The sequence below is a fragment of the Calidris pugnax genome, unplaced genomic scaffold (assembly GCF_001431845.1).
Source record: "Calidris pugnax isolate Ruff unplaced genomic scaffold, ASM143184v1 scaffold352, whole genome shotgun sequence".
In the NCBI taxonomy this organism is placed as follows: Eukaryota; Metazoa; Chordata; class Aves; order Charadriiformes; family Scolopacidae; genus Calidris; species Calidris pugnax.
Window position 1 is genome coordinate 627,719 of NW_015091110.1, and position 18,772 is coordinate 646,490.

Below are 18,772 nucleotides of genomic sequence, written 5' to 3' on the forward strand. Positions count from 1 at the left end.
AGCTCCAGAATTGCCATCAATATCAGCAGCAATAAAACCCTGAGAGTACAGCTGCTCCCTGTATGGCACATACATGTGGCACATAGTGAAGGTGAACTCAGGAGCCTGTTTTGCATGTCCTTTATTTAAAAATTTGGGTTATAAACTCGACAAAGGCTCATTCCAGTGAATCTATGTGTGTCAGTCTCCACTGAAATTACTCAGGATTCTACTCGTACTCAGGATTTTGTAAATGCAGGCAAAACCACAGAATGTGAGAGCCTGCTTGCTGCAGACATTCTTTCATTAGAAGTATTAGAAAAATGCATTCTTCTCTGAAAAGAAATATTACCACCTAGCAGAGTATGGAGGTTGTCAAGGGGGATCAATATCTCTATCCAGACTGTACTTCAGAAGCTCTTTTACTGTAATCATCTCCAGCATCATCTACTTTGAGGGCCACATGTTACTTAAACATGAGGAATGTGTTGGGTTTGTGATCAAAGCACAACAGTCTGGCCACTAAAACCAGCCAACTTGTCCCACTGCCATAACACCTGAGACAGAACAACTAAGGGAAATTTTACGTGCTTCTCAAAGTATATTTATACAATTATGTGAAACCTATAGTGCAAACAGGGAATTTTGCAAGGCCTTCTCATTAAAAAGCACGTCATTTCAGAACACAGGACCAAATCCTAGCTTTGGTAACCAGCCCTGAGTGTTTGGCTTATCTTAAATCTCACATTTTGTCTCTACCATCTGCAGCTTGAAAAAAACCCCATGTTTATGCATATTTTAGCGATGTGACTGTGGATTTTCTAGTTTTTAAAAATGTTATTGGTGGTCAGTACACTAGAATTCAATGTCATGTTTTCATGGTGGAATTCAGAGTGAGGCCTCAGGGTGTAGTTCGTGGATATTTTATTAGGAGAAAAAACTGACCTAAAAGATTACTTCCCCATAGCTCATCTTATCACCTCTATCATTCTGCGTTTATAATAGTTTGAGATGCAATTCTTCAAACAAGATCAATGAAATGATCCCAGGAAAGAAAAATTCAACCTTCCCATCCTTCCCTAAAGGATTTAAAACATCTCTACTGCTAGAAGAAATGTTCATAAAACTACCAGCTGCATAATCCCTTTAGGTTCCACCTCTAAATTTCACCCTGCATGTATTTGGACAAAGCAATGCCTATCCTTTCCATAGCAGCAGAGGTGACTGAAGGTGAAAAATTACACAAATCTTATTTGCTAACGACTCACAAACCATCCTATATTCCCATCAGGTTCTTAGGATGTAAAAACAGTCACAATAGGTTTAATGTGGCAAATAACCGATGGGATATTTGCAGTTTTCATTTCAGTGATTTTATATCCTACTCTGATTAAGCCAGAGAAGTTTCATTGCTTTTTTTTTTGCTCTGATTCTATGCCTGAAAATAGAAGAACAGAGAATACCAGGGGTGATTTCTGAAGAGCAAAAGCTGTTTCACAAATTACCCCCATACATACGGAAATAACAGCCATTGTACCTACACGGATATTTTCCAAATTACATTCACTTGAAGGGTTCTGAAGAGGAAGAAACAATAACTGAAGAACTGGGAATACTGTTGGTGTGGTATTTACTCAGCCTTATCAAATAGCCATTTATCATGCCCAAGGGAGGACACAGGAGAGGAAGTGACCCGTCTAAATTTCCTCCTTGTTGTAATTGTCCCAAGATCTGATGCCGAGCTCTGCTCCAATTGTGAAATGCTCTTTATTCCTTCCAGGGAGAGTTCCACAGACACACAGGTCATGGGACCCCACCCTTAGTGGGTCAAGGACACAAAGCAGCTACAAGCTCTTCATAAACAGGTAATCAAAACTCCTCTTCCTAAAAGACAGAAGCTGGTTTATTACCACGTGAAGCAGACACCCAGTGTGGCGATGCCGTTATCAGAAAATGCCTATTTAAAGAATAGATTGACCTAGACACGATTTGGCTCCAAGTGAAAGTCCAAACGCTGCAGTGAGATGGAGCTCTGGCCCCTGATCAATCCATGCAAAACAAGCCCATTGAAGTTTCCCACCCGTGCTCTTTCCCACCCTGTCCTGCCAGATGTCCCTGGCCTCCCCGAGCACCCGTCCCCAGCGTGTCTCCATCAGAACCAGAGAGGTAAGTACCAACAGCTCCCTGCCACTGGAACTGCTGGGAACCAGCTCCACAGAGAGCCTGGAAGGGAAAAACATGCTGAGAAGGTACAAAGAGTCATTGCTGTCACTGGCAAGGCTTTCTGCAGAGTCTGCGTTTGTCCACGCTCAGATTTTAGATCCAGTCCTGCCTTGCTATCACTTTAGCAGAGGCCTGATGCCTCCTCCAGCAGTTTTGACAGACCACGTGCACGATCCATCATTTTCAGGGGATTATTTGCATTTCCCTCTCAGTTCTTGGATTTGTCTCTCTCCTGTCAGCCACATGCAGCCCTTCGCTGCAGAGTTATAGGTAACCCAGGGACACCAGCAGCAAAGACCCTGCTCTGCCGTGGGGATTAGCCTCATTCCAGCCATGGCAGGTACAGCAGCCCTCTGGACACAGACCAGGACAGCTGAGAATTGCACAACCCATATTAACTCCTTTTCAAAAGCCAAGGAAACACCACCGTTGCCAAACAAGAGTTTTCTAGACGGGGTTTTAGCGTAGAGCAGCTGTAATCATGGCTGTTTCCACATGAAGAAGAGGTGTAAGCACTGGTAGCCTCTAGGCACCACAGAGGCCAGAATCCCATAGTTAAGCACCCCGTAATCCCTACAGACATCCCATTTAAATTGAGTTCTTGACCCAGTTAAACAGGAGTTTCTTCTTTTAACCGTGACACGAGTAATTCGGGCCCCCAGGAAATGCTCCATTTAGATCAACTCCCAATTAAACGTATCCCAAGTAAACAGTTTGAACTTCCTGATAAATCAGCCACGATAATCTGAGCAATGGGAGATTCCCCAGTACACATCTGAACCTGCAATAAGGAGGAGCTACAAGCAGGATAGCTTTTGTAAAGCAAGAAGTCCCTGTCTACCTACACACATACATATATATCTGGGTGTACAGACATCAATATATACATCACACACCCGGCAACGATATCAGGAACAGAAGATTCATTTACTGAGTATTTTGGAGCAATTGCCATGCCTCTGACTACTAATCTGGGTATCTTGATCTAAAATCATGCTGCCAAGAGAATGTTCCTCTCCTTACAGACATCAAGATATACACACACCCGGCAACGATATCAGGAACAGAAGATTCATTTACTGAGTATTTTGGAGCAATTGCCATGCCTCTGACTACTAATCTGGGTATCTTGATCTAAAATCATGCTGCCAAGAGAATGTTCCTCTCCTCTGCTGAAAGATGAACTCTCTTCTCCAAATTTCCAGCAAGCCCTTTCCCATAGGAAACAATTTCCCAGGGGCTCGTGTGGAAAATACCATTACTTTAGAGGTTAAAAATATAGTATAAAGACAGCTTTCTGATCTTTCACACATCTTTCTTTTAATTAAATTGAAAATTCGCTCAGGTCCTTGAGACAGTAATTTATGCTAATGAATTTGCATTCAAATAATTCTGTTCCAATTACTGGAAAATTCTGAATAATGTAACAACAAATGTTAGGGATTTCTGAAGCTTTTTTTTTTCTTCAGAAAAGAAGAAATGAGGAATTGACTTCATTCTGTAGAATTCCCAGAAAGGCATAAGGCTATATTTTTTGCCTGTTGGCTTCACCAGTCTTAAACCAGCTAGGGCTGTCTCACCAAAAGAAAAAAAACCAACCAACCAACCAAAAGCCAATCTTAAAGCAGCTAGGGCTGTCTCACCAAATGAAAAAAAACAACCAAACTAAAAAAATAATGTTATTGAATTACAGCATAGTTTAGATTTATTTATGAAGGGCATCAGTAATAATGTTATTGAATTACAGCAGAGTTTAGATTTATTTATGAAGGGCATCAGTAATATTATCCCTGTTGAATTCTTCTTCTTCTTCTGTAAAGAAACATTTAACAACTTATAATTGACATTGCCTTGGTTTTCATAATGTCCTGCCAGTCAATGTCCCTTAAGCTCTTTGTCCCCAGGTCAGTGTTGGTTTGATTGTACGCTGTATATATTGCTCACTATGACATTTCTTTTGAAGGTCAGTCAGTGCTGTAGAAGAAATCCCTGGTGGGACTCAAAAGAACAGCAGGCAGAACCTGCTCAGCTTAGGTTCCACCTTCTCCGTGTCTACAAAGGACTACACCACAGCCGCTGCATCGCAGAAATGTCTCTTCCACAGGAAGGAAAAGGTGACTAATGAAAAATGCATAAGCTGATTTCAAAATGTAAATATCACTAAAGAAACCTCTCATCCAGTTGTCATTCGCCAGCGAAGCGTGTATTAGCTACTGAGTCATCTCATTAGATGAGGATTCTAAATTGACAGACTCCAGATCGGGCATGACGTAGCTGTGATAACTCAGAACTGAAGGCAGTGAAAGCTCTTGTCCATAAAGACTAAGCTAAAGCTTATATCAAACCCTCTCTGAGCTACATGTGTGATTTCTGCAAGCATCAACCACCATATGGACTGTTTTCATCAACCACTTTGACAGGAGCTCCAGAACAGCTAGAACATTTACAAAGACACTGAACCCCAACACTTACTGGTCAATGCTACTCAAAGGACTTAAATATTTTTTATGGTGTCTGCCTGGGCAGAGAGCAAAGGCCAGCAGGGAGTGTGCCAGACTAGTAGTTCACCTAAAGGTCCATTTCTAGTTCCTGGCTTGTTGTAGGAATCTGTTAAATGGGAAGGATGATGTTTGTTTGGCAGTTGGATGAGAAAAATGCAGAAATAACTGTCACAGGAATCTCCACAGCACTGCTGCCCATGGAGCTTTCTGCTGAGGGAGCAGAAGGGACAGGTTTCAGGCTGGGGAGTCCCTTCAGCTGCTCCCAGCTCACAGGCTCAAGGCTGACCCGTGGCAGAACTTTCATCAATTTTCAGTTAGATACTTCAGAAAATTATCTTTTTACCTATAAACTTAGTTTATATGATTTTTGCTGAGATAATAATTGAGTTCCTCAGAAGGAGTCCAGCAACTGTTACAACAAAGTGCTGGTCCCTCTTTGTATGTGATACAAAACCACGTTGCCTGTTGGTAGGACAATACTAGTATTAAGAAACAATCCTAAATTTTCTCCAAAAAAAAAAAAAAAGGACATTTACAAAGACACTGGATCCCAACACTTATCCCTCTTGATAGGACAATACTAGTATTATGAAACAATCCCAAATTTTCTCAAAAAAAAAAAAAAGATGTAAACGGCTCAAGATCATGGATAATGGTTGGAAGGATCCACATCTTTCACTTGCAGACACTGAGCTATTTCTGTCTGCTTCAAGGATGTAAAACCATAGAAGAACCTGAAAAAACCACAATGTGCAAAATACTTTGTGGTAGATGCTCACCAGAAGAAGCAGCAGCTCATGCCGTTACAGTTCATTGTAGTTAAAGCAAAACAATACAAGATCTGCTACTAAGAAATATCAGTCAACCCTCATTACAGGAAAGAAAGTAGCTCTGCATTTTAGTCAGGTTCCCTATGGAAGCGAGAGGTGTGAAGTCAGTGTGTGTGTGTACAGGTCTGTGACTGCCTTCCTAGGAACTTGGGAATCAATTGGGAAAGGTTCTCAGAAGAAATTGTCATGAAAATAGGTGCCTTGCAAAGGAAATGAATCTTGGTTAAGGGCCTTTAGAGAAGAAAAGGCTTCAGCATGAGCTTACCAGGAAATGAATCTTGGTTAAGAGAAGAAAAGGCTTCAGCATGAGCTTACCCCTAATTAGACCCCAGAGAGTCCACACAGGAGAGGCCCCAAACAGAGAGAAGTTTGTTATTAGACACTGAATATTATCGTTTTCACTTGCAGACACTGAGTTATTTCTGTCTGCTTCAAGGATCTAAACCCATAGGAGAACCTGAAAAAAACACAATATGCAAAATTCTTTGTGGTAGATGCTCACCAGAAAAAGCAGCATCTCATGCCGTTACAGTTCGTTGTAGTTAAAGCAAAACAATACAAGATCTGCTACTAAGAAATATCAGTCAACCCTCATTACAGGAAAGAAAGTAGCTCTGCATTTTAGTCTGGTTCCCTATGGAAGCGAGAGGTGTGAAATCAGTGTGTGTGTGTACAGGTCTGTGACTGCCTTCCTAGGAACTTGGGAATCAAAGGGGAAAGTTCTCAGAAGAAATTGTCATGAAAATAGGTGCCTTGCAAAGGAAATGAATCTTGGTTAAGGGCCTTTAGAGAAGAAAAGGCTTCAGCATGAGCTTACCCCTAATTAGACCCCAGAGAGTCCACACAGGAGAGGCCCCAAACAGAGAGAAGTTTGTTATTAGACACTGAATATTATCGTATTAGACACTGAAGTCAATCAGCTACAGCACACACATCAACACAAATGGGTTTTGTTGGTACTGGTGATTAGGATCTTCATTACATTAAGGAGACATAATTTATTAAAATTTCTAAATTGCCTCCTTACAGTTTTCAGGTCCAGAATTTATTATTTTGTCCAGTGAACCACCAGTGACCTTACAGCTGCCTGGATCCATTGTGGTAAGTGTGAACATTAAGAACGTAGACCCAAACTAGTGGCCTTTTAGCTGGGGCTCAACCCAGCATCCTTGCCCTGCCCTCCTCCCAAACCAAGGCAGGGTTCCTGCAGAGGTATTGAGATCTGAAAGGAGGGCATTTAATTCTCAGTGCTGGGTAGTTATTTCAGTTGGTGTGAAAACAGCTTAATTTATCCTTCTCAGCCAAAAATGCTCGCTATGGCACAGGACTTTTGAGACAAAGATTATACAGCAAATATACACCGTGACATCAAGTGCCAATGTATTGGACTCCCCCAGTTTGCAGGCACACCCTCTACGTTTAATTTAGAAATGGGTTTTGTTGGTACTGGTCATTAGGATCTTCATTACACTAAGGAGACATTTATTAAAATTTCTAAATTGCCTCCTTACAGTTTTCAGGTCCAGAATTTATTATTTTGTCCAGTGAACCACCAGTGACCTTACAGCTGCCTGGATCCATTGTGGTAAGTGTGAACATCAAGAACTCAGACCCAATCTAGTGGCTTTTAGCTGGGGCTCAACTGCCCTGCCCTCCTCCCAAACCAAGGCAGGGTTCCTGCAGAGGTATTGAGATCTGAAAGGAGGGCATTTAATTCTCAGTGCTGGGTAGTTATTTCAGTTGGTGTGAAAACAGCTTAATTTATCCTTCTCAGCCAAAAATGCTCGCTATGGCACAGGACTTTTGAGACAAAGATTATACAGCAAATATACACCGTGACATCAAGTGCCAATGTATTGGACTCCCCCAGTTTGCAGGCACACCCTCTACGTTTAATTTAGATAAGGTAAAAGGCTGACAGCACACAGCAGGAAAAGTAAGGGCAAAGGAAATTTGGAATTATCCTCAAATCTAAAATAACCCTGGTGATTGTAGAGTCTGAGTACGCTCAGCTGTTTTATTGGGATGCCCTGGGTTTTATAGAATTAGAAATATTTGGGATGTTAACTTAGGAGAAAGGAGGCAGGGAATAGCACCAAATCCTTCAGTTTGTGCAGAGACAGGAGACTATGGGGTGTCAGTAGGGAAACGCTGTGGAACATGCATGGCTTGTACTTGGCACTCATTCTTCATTTTCTGTTACACGTTCTTAGACTAAAAAAGGGAAATCCTATTTGTCCCAAAGGGATCTCAATGTGATTCTACTCAACGGGCAGTGCCTTGAGGTGCAATGTGACATCAAGTCCAAGGCAAGAGATGTCTTCAACACCGTGGTGGCGTATGCAAACTTGGTGGAACATTTCTACTTTGGCTTGGCTTACCTGAAAGGTAACGAGACACAGCTAACTATGACAGTTCTCTCTCTCAACCCCTCTGTAGTCACTTTATTAATGAATTCCAGTAACATTCCTTTAGATCCTCAGATGAAAGCAGACCCAAAGCTTAAGGAAAAGTCCATTGGTTTAAACAGTACTGCACTCAGGTAAAGCATGTTTACCCTGGTACTGTGCCTCACCCTTGCTGGATGATAGTCCCATGCAGAAAAGCCCGTGTCCCAGCCTTGCACTGGAATAATACTGACCCATAAAGCTCCAGCAGAAATTCCAGGGATCGTTGCACTGGGAAGGCTGACTGATGTTGTTCCTAGTTAGAAGTTGGAGCACAGGCTGAGCTATTTGATCTACAACACCCCTATCATCCCAGCCCATCTCTGATGGTAAGCACGGCTGAGGCACCAGGGAGAAGCCCACCTTGAGTGTAGGGCACGAGGATTACAATGAGTGAGCAGAACGCAAACCCCATCGACTCCTGAGTGATTCCATAGATACCACACCAATCCAGCATCTAACAACTCTGATCCCAAATTACACACCAAGTTCTTCGCCAAAGAAGAAATCCGTTAGCCCATAGCACAGAGAAGTAAATCTCAACTGACATCCATGATCTATTTTATTTTTTTATCGCTAGTGATGCCCTGAATGAAGACAGCAGAACTTGGAGCTACTGAAGTATCTCCAGGCTTATCACAGAACCACAAATTCTCATTTCAGGTAAAGAATTCTTCTTTTTGGATGAGGAGACCAAACTCTACAAAGTGGCCCCAGAGGGCTGGAACGACCAACCCAAGAAGAAAACCTCCATCATTAATTTCACACTCTTTCTAAGGATAAAATTCTTTGTCAACCACTTTAACGTTATCCAGTAAGTGCATGGTTCTGCTGACTCCAGGAAAAAATGGTAGCATTTTGGGTGACTGTTCAAGGCTCCTTTTGTGTCCCTAAACCCTTTTGTGTTCCAGGCACGGCTTGACGAGGCATCAGTTTTACCTGCAGCTTCGAAAAGATATTTTGGAGGAGCGACTGTACTGCAATGACGAGACTGCCCTGAAACTCGGCGCCTTGGCGTTACAGGCAGAGCTTGGCAATTACGCTGCTGAGGTGTGGATAAACAATACCACATTTCTCACTGGTCTCTCTCAACAGCTTTTGTTTGTCACATAGAGTTTAAAGAAGAAATGTGAATAGCACATAATTTCAGCTAAGTCCTTCAGTAATCCCATTTCAGATTTAATTTAAAAAATGACAAGATTTGCCTGATTAAGGAGCAGTAACAAGCCAGGCGAATTTGGCAGGAAATATGGCGAATGATGAAAGACTCTTGGTCCTTCATAATTGCTAACATAGCCCAGAAACTCCAGAAAATCTGTAGAAAATTTCCAACATGGGCAGAGCTTGGATGTACAGAGGGGTTTAAAAAGATTAGAAAACGTGGAAGAGAAAAATAAATAAACACTCCAGAATTTTGTGTGTGGACTCAGATCCACAAACTACAAAGACAGGAAGGTCACTGGTGGTGTATCTGAACGAGTTACCCTAGTTTTGAAGTGTACAGAAAATACCCATTTGTGTTCTCAGCCATATCTTCAGCTATGCAAATCAGTGCAGCTCTATTAATTGAACTCTGAGTGGTCTGATCCATCTGGTCAGGTCCAGACCGACACTCTGGTCTCCCATTGCCAGTTGTGCTGATGCAGCTGTAGCTGTCAACTCTAAGTGCCTGCAGGGACCTCTGTTGTCCCCTTTGAGCAGAGAAGTAGAGTGTGCTTAGAGCAAGAGGAACATTTGGCTGTTGGGACACTACCTGCTGTTCCCCATCTTCTGTTAGGACTTGGCAACAGGGTGACTTCAACACAGAGGTCACCCTGAAAATGGAAATGCACCAAATAAGAAAAGTCAAGAAAGAACAAAAGGCTCCTGTCTCTCTTTTTTTTTTTTCCCCCCCAAAGATGCATGGAAAGAGCTATTTTCGTGTTGAAGACTACATCCCAGCGAGCCGAATAGAGAAGATGACCCTGGCGTACGTACAGCGAGAGCTTGCGAAGTTACATCGTATGAATCGGTCCCTATTCGAGGATGAGGCTGAACTGGAATTCTTAAAGGTATCTTGCCATACCCCAAATATTATTTATTAATCTCAAGATAGAAAGCCTCTCTCTGTTTACCATTATCCACCATTCCCCTCTTGCCCGATACAGTGGATTTTAGAGAACGTGAACAAATTTGTATAGTCAACAAAACCCTCAGAATTTTATTCTGCTGTAGATACTGTCACTAAACAACTTACATCACATTTACATGGCAGGTTTCCTTTCAGTGGTAGTTCATGGACATTTCAGGGCATTTTCAATATCCTAAAGGCTGATGCGAATTTTCAGCATGTTACCAACATATCTGGGTTCCAGATGATTATAAACACACCTACTGAATTTGAGATGATTATGAAAATGGGAATAAGCACTTTCTTGACTTCTGAAACTACAGCAGCTCTTCAGCCACTTTCTAAACATGTAGTGATTATTTGTATAAAAATATCTGTGAGCCCTGGAAGTGAGGAAGGAGTTACCTGAAGTATTTTCTCACGTGACTATTTCTATAGGGCTCTAGGATGTCATGATGATGTGGGATTTAATTTTTTCCTCCTAATAGCTCCTTCTCCACCAAACTTCTCTGCTTTCCATCAAATGAAAAATATGAGGGATTAGATAATGGATAAATATCAGTAGCGCTTTTGCTGCAGTGCCACATACTTTTATTTATAGCATCGCTTTAGTCCTGTTGCTGTTTAATTATGTTAGTTCCTCATGTAAGGCTGTCAGTGGAATTGAAGAAATAGATTGAAGCTTAACCTTAATGACAGTCCCATCATGCGTGCCAAATCCAATGAAGAAAAGCAGCTTTGTTCGTATCTGTTTCAATGAATAAGTCTGTAGAAGGAGCCAACTCATCATCCAAAGTGAGAAAGATAGCCCCCATGGCAAGAACGTGCATATTCTAAATATGAAAGGGATTAAAAATTAAAACCCAGATTCAGCTAGTGATTATAGATGCCCCAGTTTTCAGAACCTGAACATTTGTGCTCTGGATAGTTTTTGAAAAACAGATCTTCTTAAAAGTGTTTTATTTTGGTCAGAAAATCTCTGTTCACAGTTAAAAAAGTTATTTGGGGATTCTACCTTAACTTCAGCGAGCACCACAGAAAGCTGTAACTATAAAGTTTGGCACCGGAGGGAATTCTGGGGCAGTGAAATTCTCTCAAAAGTCTCCAGTACATTTAGGTGAGATACTTTGAGGTAAAATCTAGCAAACTCTGTAACTCATGGTAAATGCACTTTTTCTCTCCAAGGTGACTCAGCAGCTCCCAGAATATGGAGTGTTGTTCTACCGCGTGGGCCAAGAGAAGAAGGGAGCAGGAGGGGACATCATCCTGGGAATCTGTGCCAAAGGCATCATTGTGTATGAGGTGAAAAATCACACAAGAATTGCCAGTTTAAGATTCCAGTGGCGCGAAACAGAGAGAATTTCAGCTCATGTGAGTTGGAACCAAGTGACTCTCTTCTCCACTCTATTACTTTACTCTCCTTCTGTCACTTTGATAAATTTAGTGTATTCAAGCCAGAATTAGACTCATTCCGTACAGGCAAGTCCTTCCTGAAAACAGTCCAAAATGAAGGCTGGATCTGGATACCAAGATACCCAGGTCTTAGTGAGGTTTAGTTCTGGGTGGATACCAACATACCCAGGTCTTAGTGAGGTTTAGTTCTGGAGTTTTTTGCCAACGCTGGCAAATTACTATAAAACTGAATAATCTGGTGTTGGCCATTACAGAGACCCTGTCAAATCTCTTTATGGCATGTTCCATATTCATTCCCCTCATCTTTGCTTCTCTCTCTCTCTTTTCTTTGGTTTTCCTACCGACATCAGCTCATGGGATCATGTCTCCCTCTTCCCAGATCGCATTATTCCCATCCTCATCTCTTAGTATCTTAATGTCTGTTAACGAACCAGTATTGCTGACAAGATTGTCACCCCTTCTAACTGCTCTTCTGCCATCAGAGATACACCAATCTGTCATCACACAGTGTAGGTGTCAACCTGCATCACACAGTTCCCTGCCTGTTTGCTCTCCCAAAATGGCCCTTCTGCCCCTTGAGGATATTTTCATTTTCATATTAAATTGGTTTAATCATTTTAACATCTGTAGGGCCAAATTTCACCAGATCTATCAATCTGCCCTCAGTGCAGTCAATGTCCAAGGGCTTTAACTCTCCCCACAGGGCAGTTATGACCCCAGTGACAGACCCCTCACTAACAACTGGTTAGTGGACCAGTGACCAATGGACATGTATTGCACCCAAAAGGCAGGCAGCCAGGCATAAATACAGCTGGACAAACCAACAAGATTATACAAATGAACTTTCCCTGCCTTGGTGTAATGACTGATATATGAAGCAAGCTGTGCTTTGTTTCCCCCCCCACACACCTTTAGAGAAAAAAATTCATGATTGAAAGCAGCTTCAGTGGCAAGAAACACACCTTCATCACCGACACAGCAAAGACGTGTAAATATCTCCTGGACCTCTGCTCTGCCCAGCACAAATTCAATGCCCAGATGAGCTCTAGGCAACTTCGGCAAACGTCATCAGGTGAGGTACAAACATGCTCTCGTTATTCAGGCCATGGGACAAGGTTGGGTTTTAGAAAAGGTGTGTTCAATCAGAACCTGCCACTTCAGTTTCTCATGTTCAGAGCTGGAAATAACGTCTCCACTGGAAGTTAGAGGGGTGTAAGTCTAATTTAACATGTGCAATTTAGTAAGTGGGCACGTGCAGGGGGCAGAAAGGGGTTTTCTGATGATAATAATGATGATAATGATGATAATAACCATGTTGCTAAACTCAGATTTAAAAAAAAAAAAAAAAAAAAAAGCATGATAACAATTCCCTTCAGGAAACCTGCTGAGAATTCTAAAGAAAAGTATCAAACTTACCCCAAGTGTAACCTGAGAAATGTTCCCTACAAAGAATAACTGTAATAGTGCCCAGATATCCTGGAGCTGAATTTAGTTAACTCATTATCTTTGCATAAAACAGGGGAGGGTGTTCAACCCTATGATTCAACCCAGGACAAAACCACTAAGCCAAGGGCATGTCAGTCAGAGCCACCCAGCTCTGGAGCTGCTCTGCTCTTAGATTCTGCCCTGTCTGAGGAAGATATGACTAAGACCTCCTTAGACTTCAGATTTTCCATAGTTTCTCAGTCAAGGTTCTGCTCAACCCAGGGCAGACACACAGCACTTCTCACCCACGGTTCTCAGCAGGTTCTGCAAAGGTGGGTGAGGATCATTATTGGGAAACTGAGGCACTTAAGAAATAACAGCCTGAGCCAACAACTGTCACCACTCTTCACTTCAGTGGAGCAACGTGAGTTTTCAGTAGCTGAGGACTCATCCATTGCCTTGAACAGAATCATGATAATTTACAACCACTAAGAATTTGACCCAGAGAGTCACAACAGGAGAATCAAGTGTCACATCTTCTCTGCTGGGACACTCCTTTCTCTAGTAAAACTGCACGAGTCTTGGCAACAAATTACATCATGGAATATAACAGGTTGATTGATATATTGCTTCTTCCCCACTAAAAGTATTTCATGAAAAGTGAAATTCCACCTGCACAAACTTGTTACCATGAAAAAAGGCGCTAAGATGATATTTAGGTTCAAGGCACCTTTTGTTGCTTGGGCTCCTGTAGCTTCAAACACAACTTAGTGGGACTGTGATTTGTAGCATACAAACGAGTGCTAACGGTGAATCTTAAAGGCTCCTGTGCCACGTTTGCTTGTGGTAATACATCTTAATAAAAATTACTACATGCCATATATAAGAGAACAAAAAGATGGAGATCTAAGAAAATGATAACTTAAATCCTGACTGCAAGCACCCCAGATCACTGAAACCAGCCAGACTTACACAAACTGTGTGACTGCAGGTTCTTGTGGTCCCCGAGAAAAAAAGGCAAAAAATTGCCTTCTTCACAAAGAAGACAATGACAGTAGCTGACAATGCTGCCGTTGTCCCCGCAGTGGGGATGTAAGAGATGATGAAGCTCTTTCTGCACGAGGGAAACTCTTCCTTCTGCTGCGCTGTTTGGACGTATAAGTCGCCATCTCTTCAAAACTTGCTAGCAACCCCCTACTTTGAAATCACCATGGCAACGCGCTAATCCTGCGGACATTTAAGCCTTCTGATGCCTTCACAAATGCTCCTGATCAAAGTCACTGAGGGAAGAGGGAGCCCAGGTCTAACGCTGCAGAATAGCACTCTAGAAAGCTGCATTAGGGCTAATATTTGTTAGGAAAACACACGGGAGGTCAACTGTCACATACACGTGGAATTAAAGCCCGTATTTGTGCCAGCCTGTACCAAGGAGGGTTCTTGTTTTACCTTCTGACGTGTCTCCAATTGCCTGCTGCCCGCCCCTCCTTCAAATGCCCCCTCCAGCCCACCAGCTGAGAACCTACAGAAATTAGCAATGCCTCTTCCAGCACTTGTTTCAGGGAAATAAAATCTTTTGAAAGGACAGATCTGTACACAGCAGAGCCCAGGCATCATTAAGCAAGTAGCAGATTTCACCCAGAAGTGGAAAACTGAACATGAGGAGGAACTTTCCTGTGAGGGTGGCAGAGCCCTGAAGAGGCTGCCCAGAGAGGTGGTGGAGTCTCCTTCTCTGGAGACATTCAAACCCCACCTGGACACGTTCCTGTGCAACCTGCTCTGGGTGGCCCTGCTCTGGCAGGGGGTTGGACTAGGTGATCTCCAGAGGTCCCTTCCAACCCCATAGCATTCTGTGATTCTGTGATGTCAGTCTTTTTTTCTGGCACATTCAAAATATTAGACAGAAATCACCTCAGCGCTGATAAAGACGGGATAATATCAAGTGGATTTATCTTCCTTTCCTCACCCTCTCTCCCTTCTTATTCAGAGGAAAGTAAATTTGTGGAAATAGACAAATCGAGTTCCGCGTACGCGGCTCAGCGGGAACACCTGGCCCTCATCCAGAGACTCTCTCGCTCGGAGAACGTGCTCTACGCAGCCAACCTGGAGAACCTTTCTGCTGGGATGATGAGCAAGTCTTGTGACAACCTCAGCGTGGAAACCAACAACAGGACTAGAGAGAAAAGCAATCTTGGCAGGCAGGTTTGCTTTTTCCTTTAAACACATGTAAGAATTCTCAGTCATAGACTATATCATTGCAAACCTCTATGGCAAAGCATAAGGCAGACCTGCTTTTTTTTGGAATCTTTATCGTGGTCCCACCAAAAGGCTGGGGGCTCCCTGGTGCCAGCAGCAGTGCAAACACGGGCAGGAATAGAACAGTCTAACAGATAAGAACCCGAAAAAGAGTGACATTTGAATTTGTACCAGACTCAGGAATGAACCACTTAATGGGTTATGGAGAAGGATAAAGATAAGGAAGAATAAAAGTAAAATTTTTCATGTCTGTGGGTTTTCCCTGGAAAGGGCAGCATGTGAACTGAATGTACAGGGGATGCTGGGTTTCAGCAGGTCTTACCTAATTAATTCCTCCATGTCTAAAGGTGCAAGTTGTGGAGAGCAGTGGGAGAGCTTCTCCCTTTCATTCATGTTGGTACATGCACGAGTGTGGGCGGTTACTATAGCTGCACAGGCTCAAGGCCTTCCCTCAATTCTAGTGCCTTTTAGAGCAGTAAGGGTTAGAACAGAGCCAAGGAGAAGGTGAACTACCAGGAAAACCTTCATACGTGGTTTTGTCTAAATGGGCAGCAGGGACTAAATGAGTCACGTTGAGGCTCTGCTGTGTTTTCCTGCTGCCCACACTCAGAGAAAAAGGTTGGGGGAAATCAGTCGATGCGAGTGGTCTAATGGCAGCTGTAATTTTGGAAGCAAATGCTGGCACAAGGATAAACTACCTCTCCTCTGTAATGAAATACGGCCCAGAAATCAGCATACTCCTTGAAAGGCTACAAACGTGTGCGTTGCCAACTTGGCTCTGACAGCCTCATGAGGACGAGGAGTGCTAAACACCAGTAAATGCCATTGCTGGTTCGTTACCGTAACGTGGTCTTCATTTCCTGCGGGGCAGGTCCACATCAGGGCTATCCCAGTCGGAAATGCACATCAATTTGAACGGAAAGCAAAGGAGCTATGACTACCTCTCCATCCACTCCACTCAGAACACCATCAGTGGTGAGTACAATAATCACAAAGAGAGACAGCTCCCTTCTGTATTTATTGTTTCAATAGCAGGAGACCAAAATATATTCTGCTGACAGATTAAAGAATATCCTTTCCCATTTCTGGTCCTGGGGATTAACCCAGAATTTAGCAAGACGTGCTCTTCCCTTTCACTTTCCAAAAGGATCAATGCTAAGGAACTTGATGATAAAATTATTCTACCAATAGTGCCTCCTGCTCTTCAGAGATGCAGTTCAGTCCACCCAGGACTCTCACACGGGGCAATATTCCTATGGTCAGAGATTATTATTTGATTTGCAATTGAGATCAACCCAATTAATAACAAGTGAGACAACACAGGCTCCAGATCCTTCCTCTGTTCTTGCCTTTGCATAACACTGACTGGAGTAAGAACCGGACACCTAATTTTCTAACAGAAGCCGTATTGCATACACGCAGGGGGTGGAATACAAAGCCATGATTATTTGGTTAGTTCATTTTAAAGTTACAACTGTGCTTTAAACACACCATGGTGACTGCACAGTGTTCATTACAAAATCAGCACAGATTGTATTGCACCTACAGAGTCAAAAGAGCCTACCGGACTGAAGTTAGAGTTTCCAAAGGAACCCACAGGAGATTTTGTGTCCACATCACCTTTATGTTCAGTGGGTGCTACGTGTCTTTCTCTTTAGATATCCTAATCTTAATAAAAACATTGCAGATAAACACATAATCTCCTAGAAAGGAATGCTATAGGAAGAGCTTACACAAGTACTGTATGCATACTTTTCTAAAGAAGGCAAATTTCCAAACACTTGTTTGAACTTCCTTCCCAATTATATTGATTCAAAACTAATAGTAATGTTGAAAACAAGGACAAAATATATTTTTAACTTTTAAAGCCCCAGTTTTGCATACTATCTGAATCTACTGTCTCCCTGCATTAATCTGCATTTATTCTAGCCGTTTTGTTTCTGCAGCACCTGGATCACCAGCCATCCAAAAGGAAGTTTCGCTAAGTGGTCTAGAGAGAGAAATCATTTGTGTCAGCCTAAAACGTGACCCCAAGAACGGATTTGGTAAGTGAGGAACATGAATGTTGTTTTTGTTACTGGGACTACGAGATCCTGGTGCTAAGAGTGATACTGGCTGATTGTAACCTTCTTCACCTAATTCATTCTTCTTATAGAATAAGAATACTGATCTTTGTCAAGGACTTAGAATTTCCAAGACTGAAAAGGACTAAGCACATAAACCAAGGTCACAATTTTTTCCAAGGATTAAGTAAGGCCACAGTGGTCAAGGGGACGTAGTGCTAAGAGTAGAATGAAAAGAACAAGGGTCTAGTTCTGTATCTGAAATACATGCACAGTGATTATATTTATCTTAGACCTCACACAGGGGAGATGATGTTCTGCAAACCTCTCAGGTATCGCCTGTAAGGGTGGAAAATACATACACAACCTTAACATGAGGGTTTCCTGACTTCTGGATTCTTAATTGGATAACATTTTTGTTCTATAATACACTATCGCACCGTATGCTGTTCTTGTGGATGAGTTCAGAGGACCATCAGGTTTCAGAGCTGACCGTTAATACAATTAAATATCAAATTTCTAAATGGTGCAGGTTTGCGTGGAATATCCTGACCCCAAACCCAACTATTCTACCAGTGAGAGGAATATATTCTGCAATAGACAAAACACCCTGAGGCAGGATAGTGAAATCAAACCACTCGACTATAGATTTAATTTTCTTAGATCTCTCATCAGAAGGTTACATGGCCCCCCACCTCAGGGGCCCTGGACTACATGATGTAGAACAATGTTTGAATTTATCTAATGAGCTTTTATACCATTTTTCCCCCACAGGTGTTAAATACTAAGGTCCACATAGTTTATGATTTTCATAAGAAAGTAGCTGGAATCTTTAAAAGTCCTAAGCCAGGAAAGCATTCTTATTGAGAAAATATATTTAAATTGCCAAAGTCACCAGGACACTTTAATTATAATGTGAGTTTAAATCTCTCCCTAATCAAGACCTTGATGTCATGTAAATCAGAGCTCCCCATTCTCCAGACCATGTATAAAACTTGCACCATCGGAGTAAGAGCCTTTTGTGCTACTAAGGTTCATCTTTTCAAATGCTGCCAGTGCCTCTGCATTCTCACACTATCTCATTTTTGCAGGTTTTGTAATTATTGGAGGAGAAAATGTAGGAAAATTAGACCTCGGTATCTTTATCGCTTCAATTATCCCCGGGGGACCTGCAGACAGAGCTGGAAATATCAAACCAGGTCATTGTCCTTACTTTTTAATTAGAATTAAAATACTTTCATGGTTTAAAGTTAGCTACTCTGGATTTATTTCCTTATTTAGATGTGCTTTGTCTTGTTTTTATCCTTATTTTTTTTTTAAGGAGGACGGCTCATCTCTGTGAATAATATTAGTCTCGAGGGCGTTTCATTTAATACCGCAGTTAAAATCATACAGAATTCTCCCGACGAAGTGGAGCTCATCATCTCTCAACCCAAAGGTATGAAGGCAAATGCCTTTGCTGGCTGTGGGATGCTGAGAGTTAACTCTGGACACAGGTATTTCTTGGGCAGTGGGATGTAGTAGTACT

At 42.2% G+C, this 18,772-nt stretch overlaps 1 protein-coding gene across 1 annotated transcript in view; it reads left to right on the top strand.

The window, feature by feature from the left end:
- The window catches only part of FRMPD2 (FERM and PDZ domain containing 2), a 67,729-nt gene that overhangs the window by 17,654 nt on the left and 31,303 nt on the right, over positions 1–18,772 (top strand). Inside the window, exons 11-22 of the mRNA XM_014958057.1 lie at positions 7,054–7,118; positions 7,747–7,921; positions 8,644–8,794; positions 8,892–9,030; positions 9,879–10,031; positions 11,276–11,461; positions 12,419–12,575; positions 14,913–15,123; positions 16,053–16,156; positions 17,128–17,226; positions 18,336–18,443; positions 18,566–18,682. Of these exons, the coding sequence (XP_014813543.1) occupies positions 7,054–7,118; positions 7,747–7,921; positions 8,644–8,794; positions 8,892–9,030; positions 9,879–10,031; positions 11,276–11,461; positions 12,419–12,575; positions 14,913–15,123; positions 16,053–16,156; positions 17,128–17,226; positions 18,336–18,443; positions 18,566–18,682 (1,665 nt within the window). The remainder of the gene's footprint in view (positions 1–7,053; positions 7,119–7,746; positions 7,922–8,643; positions 8,795–8,891; positions 9,031–9,878; positions 10,032–11,275; positions 11,462–12,418; positions 12,576–14,912; positions 15,124–16,052; positions 16,157–17,127; positions 17,227–18,335; positions 18,444–18,565; positions 18,683–18,772) is intronic.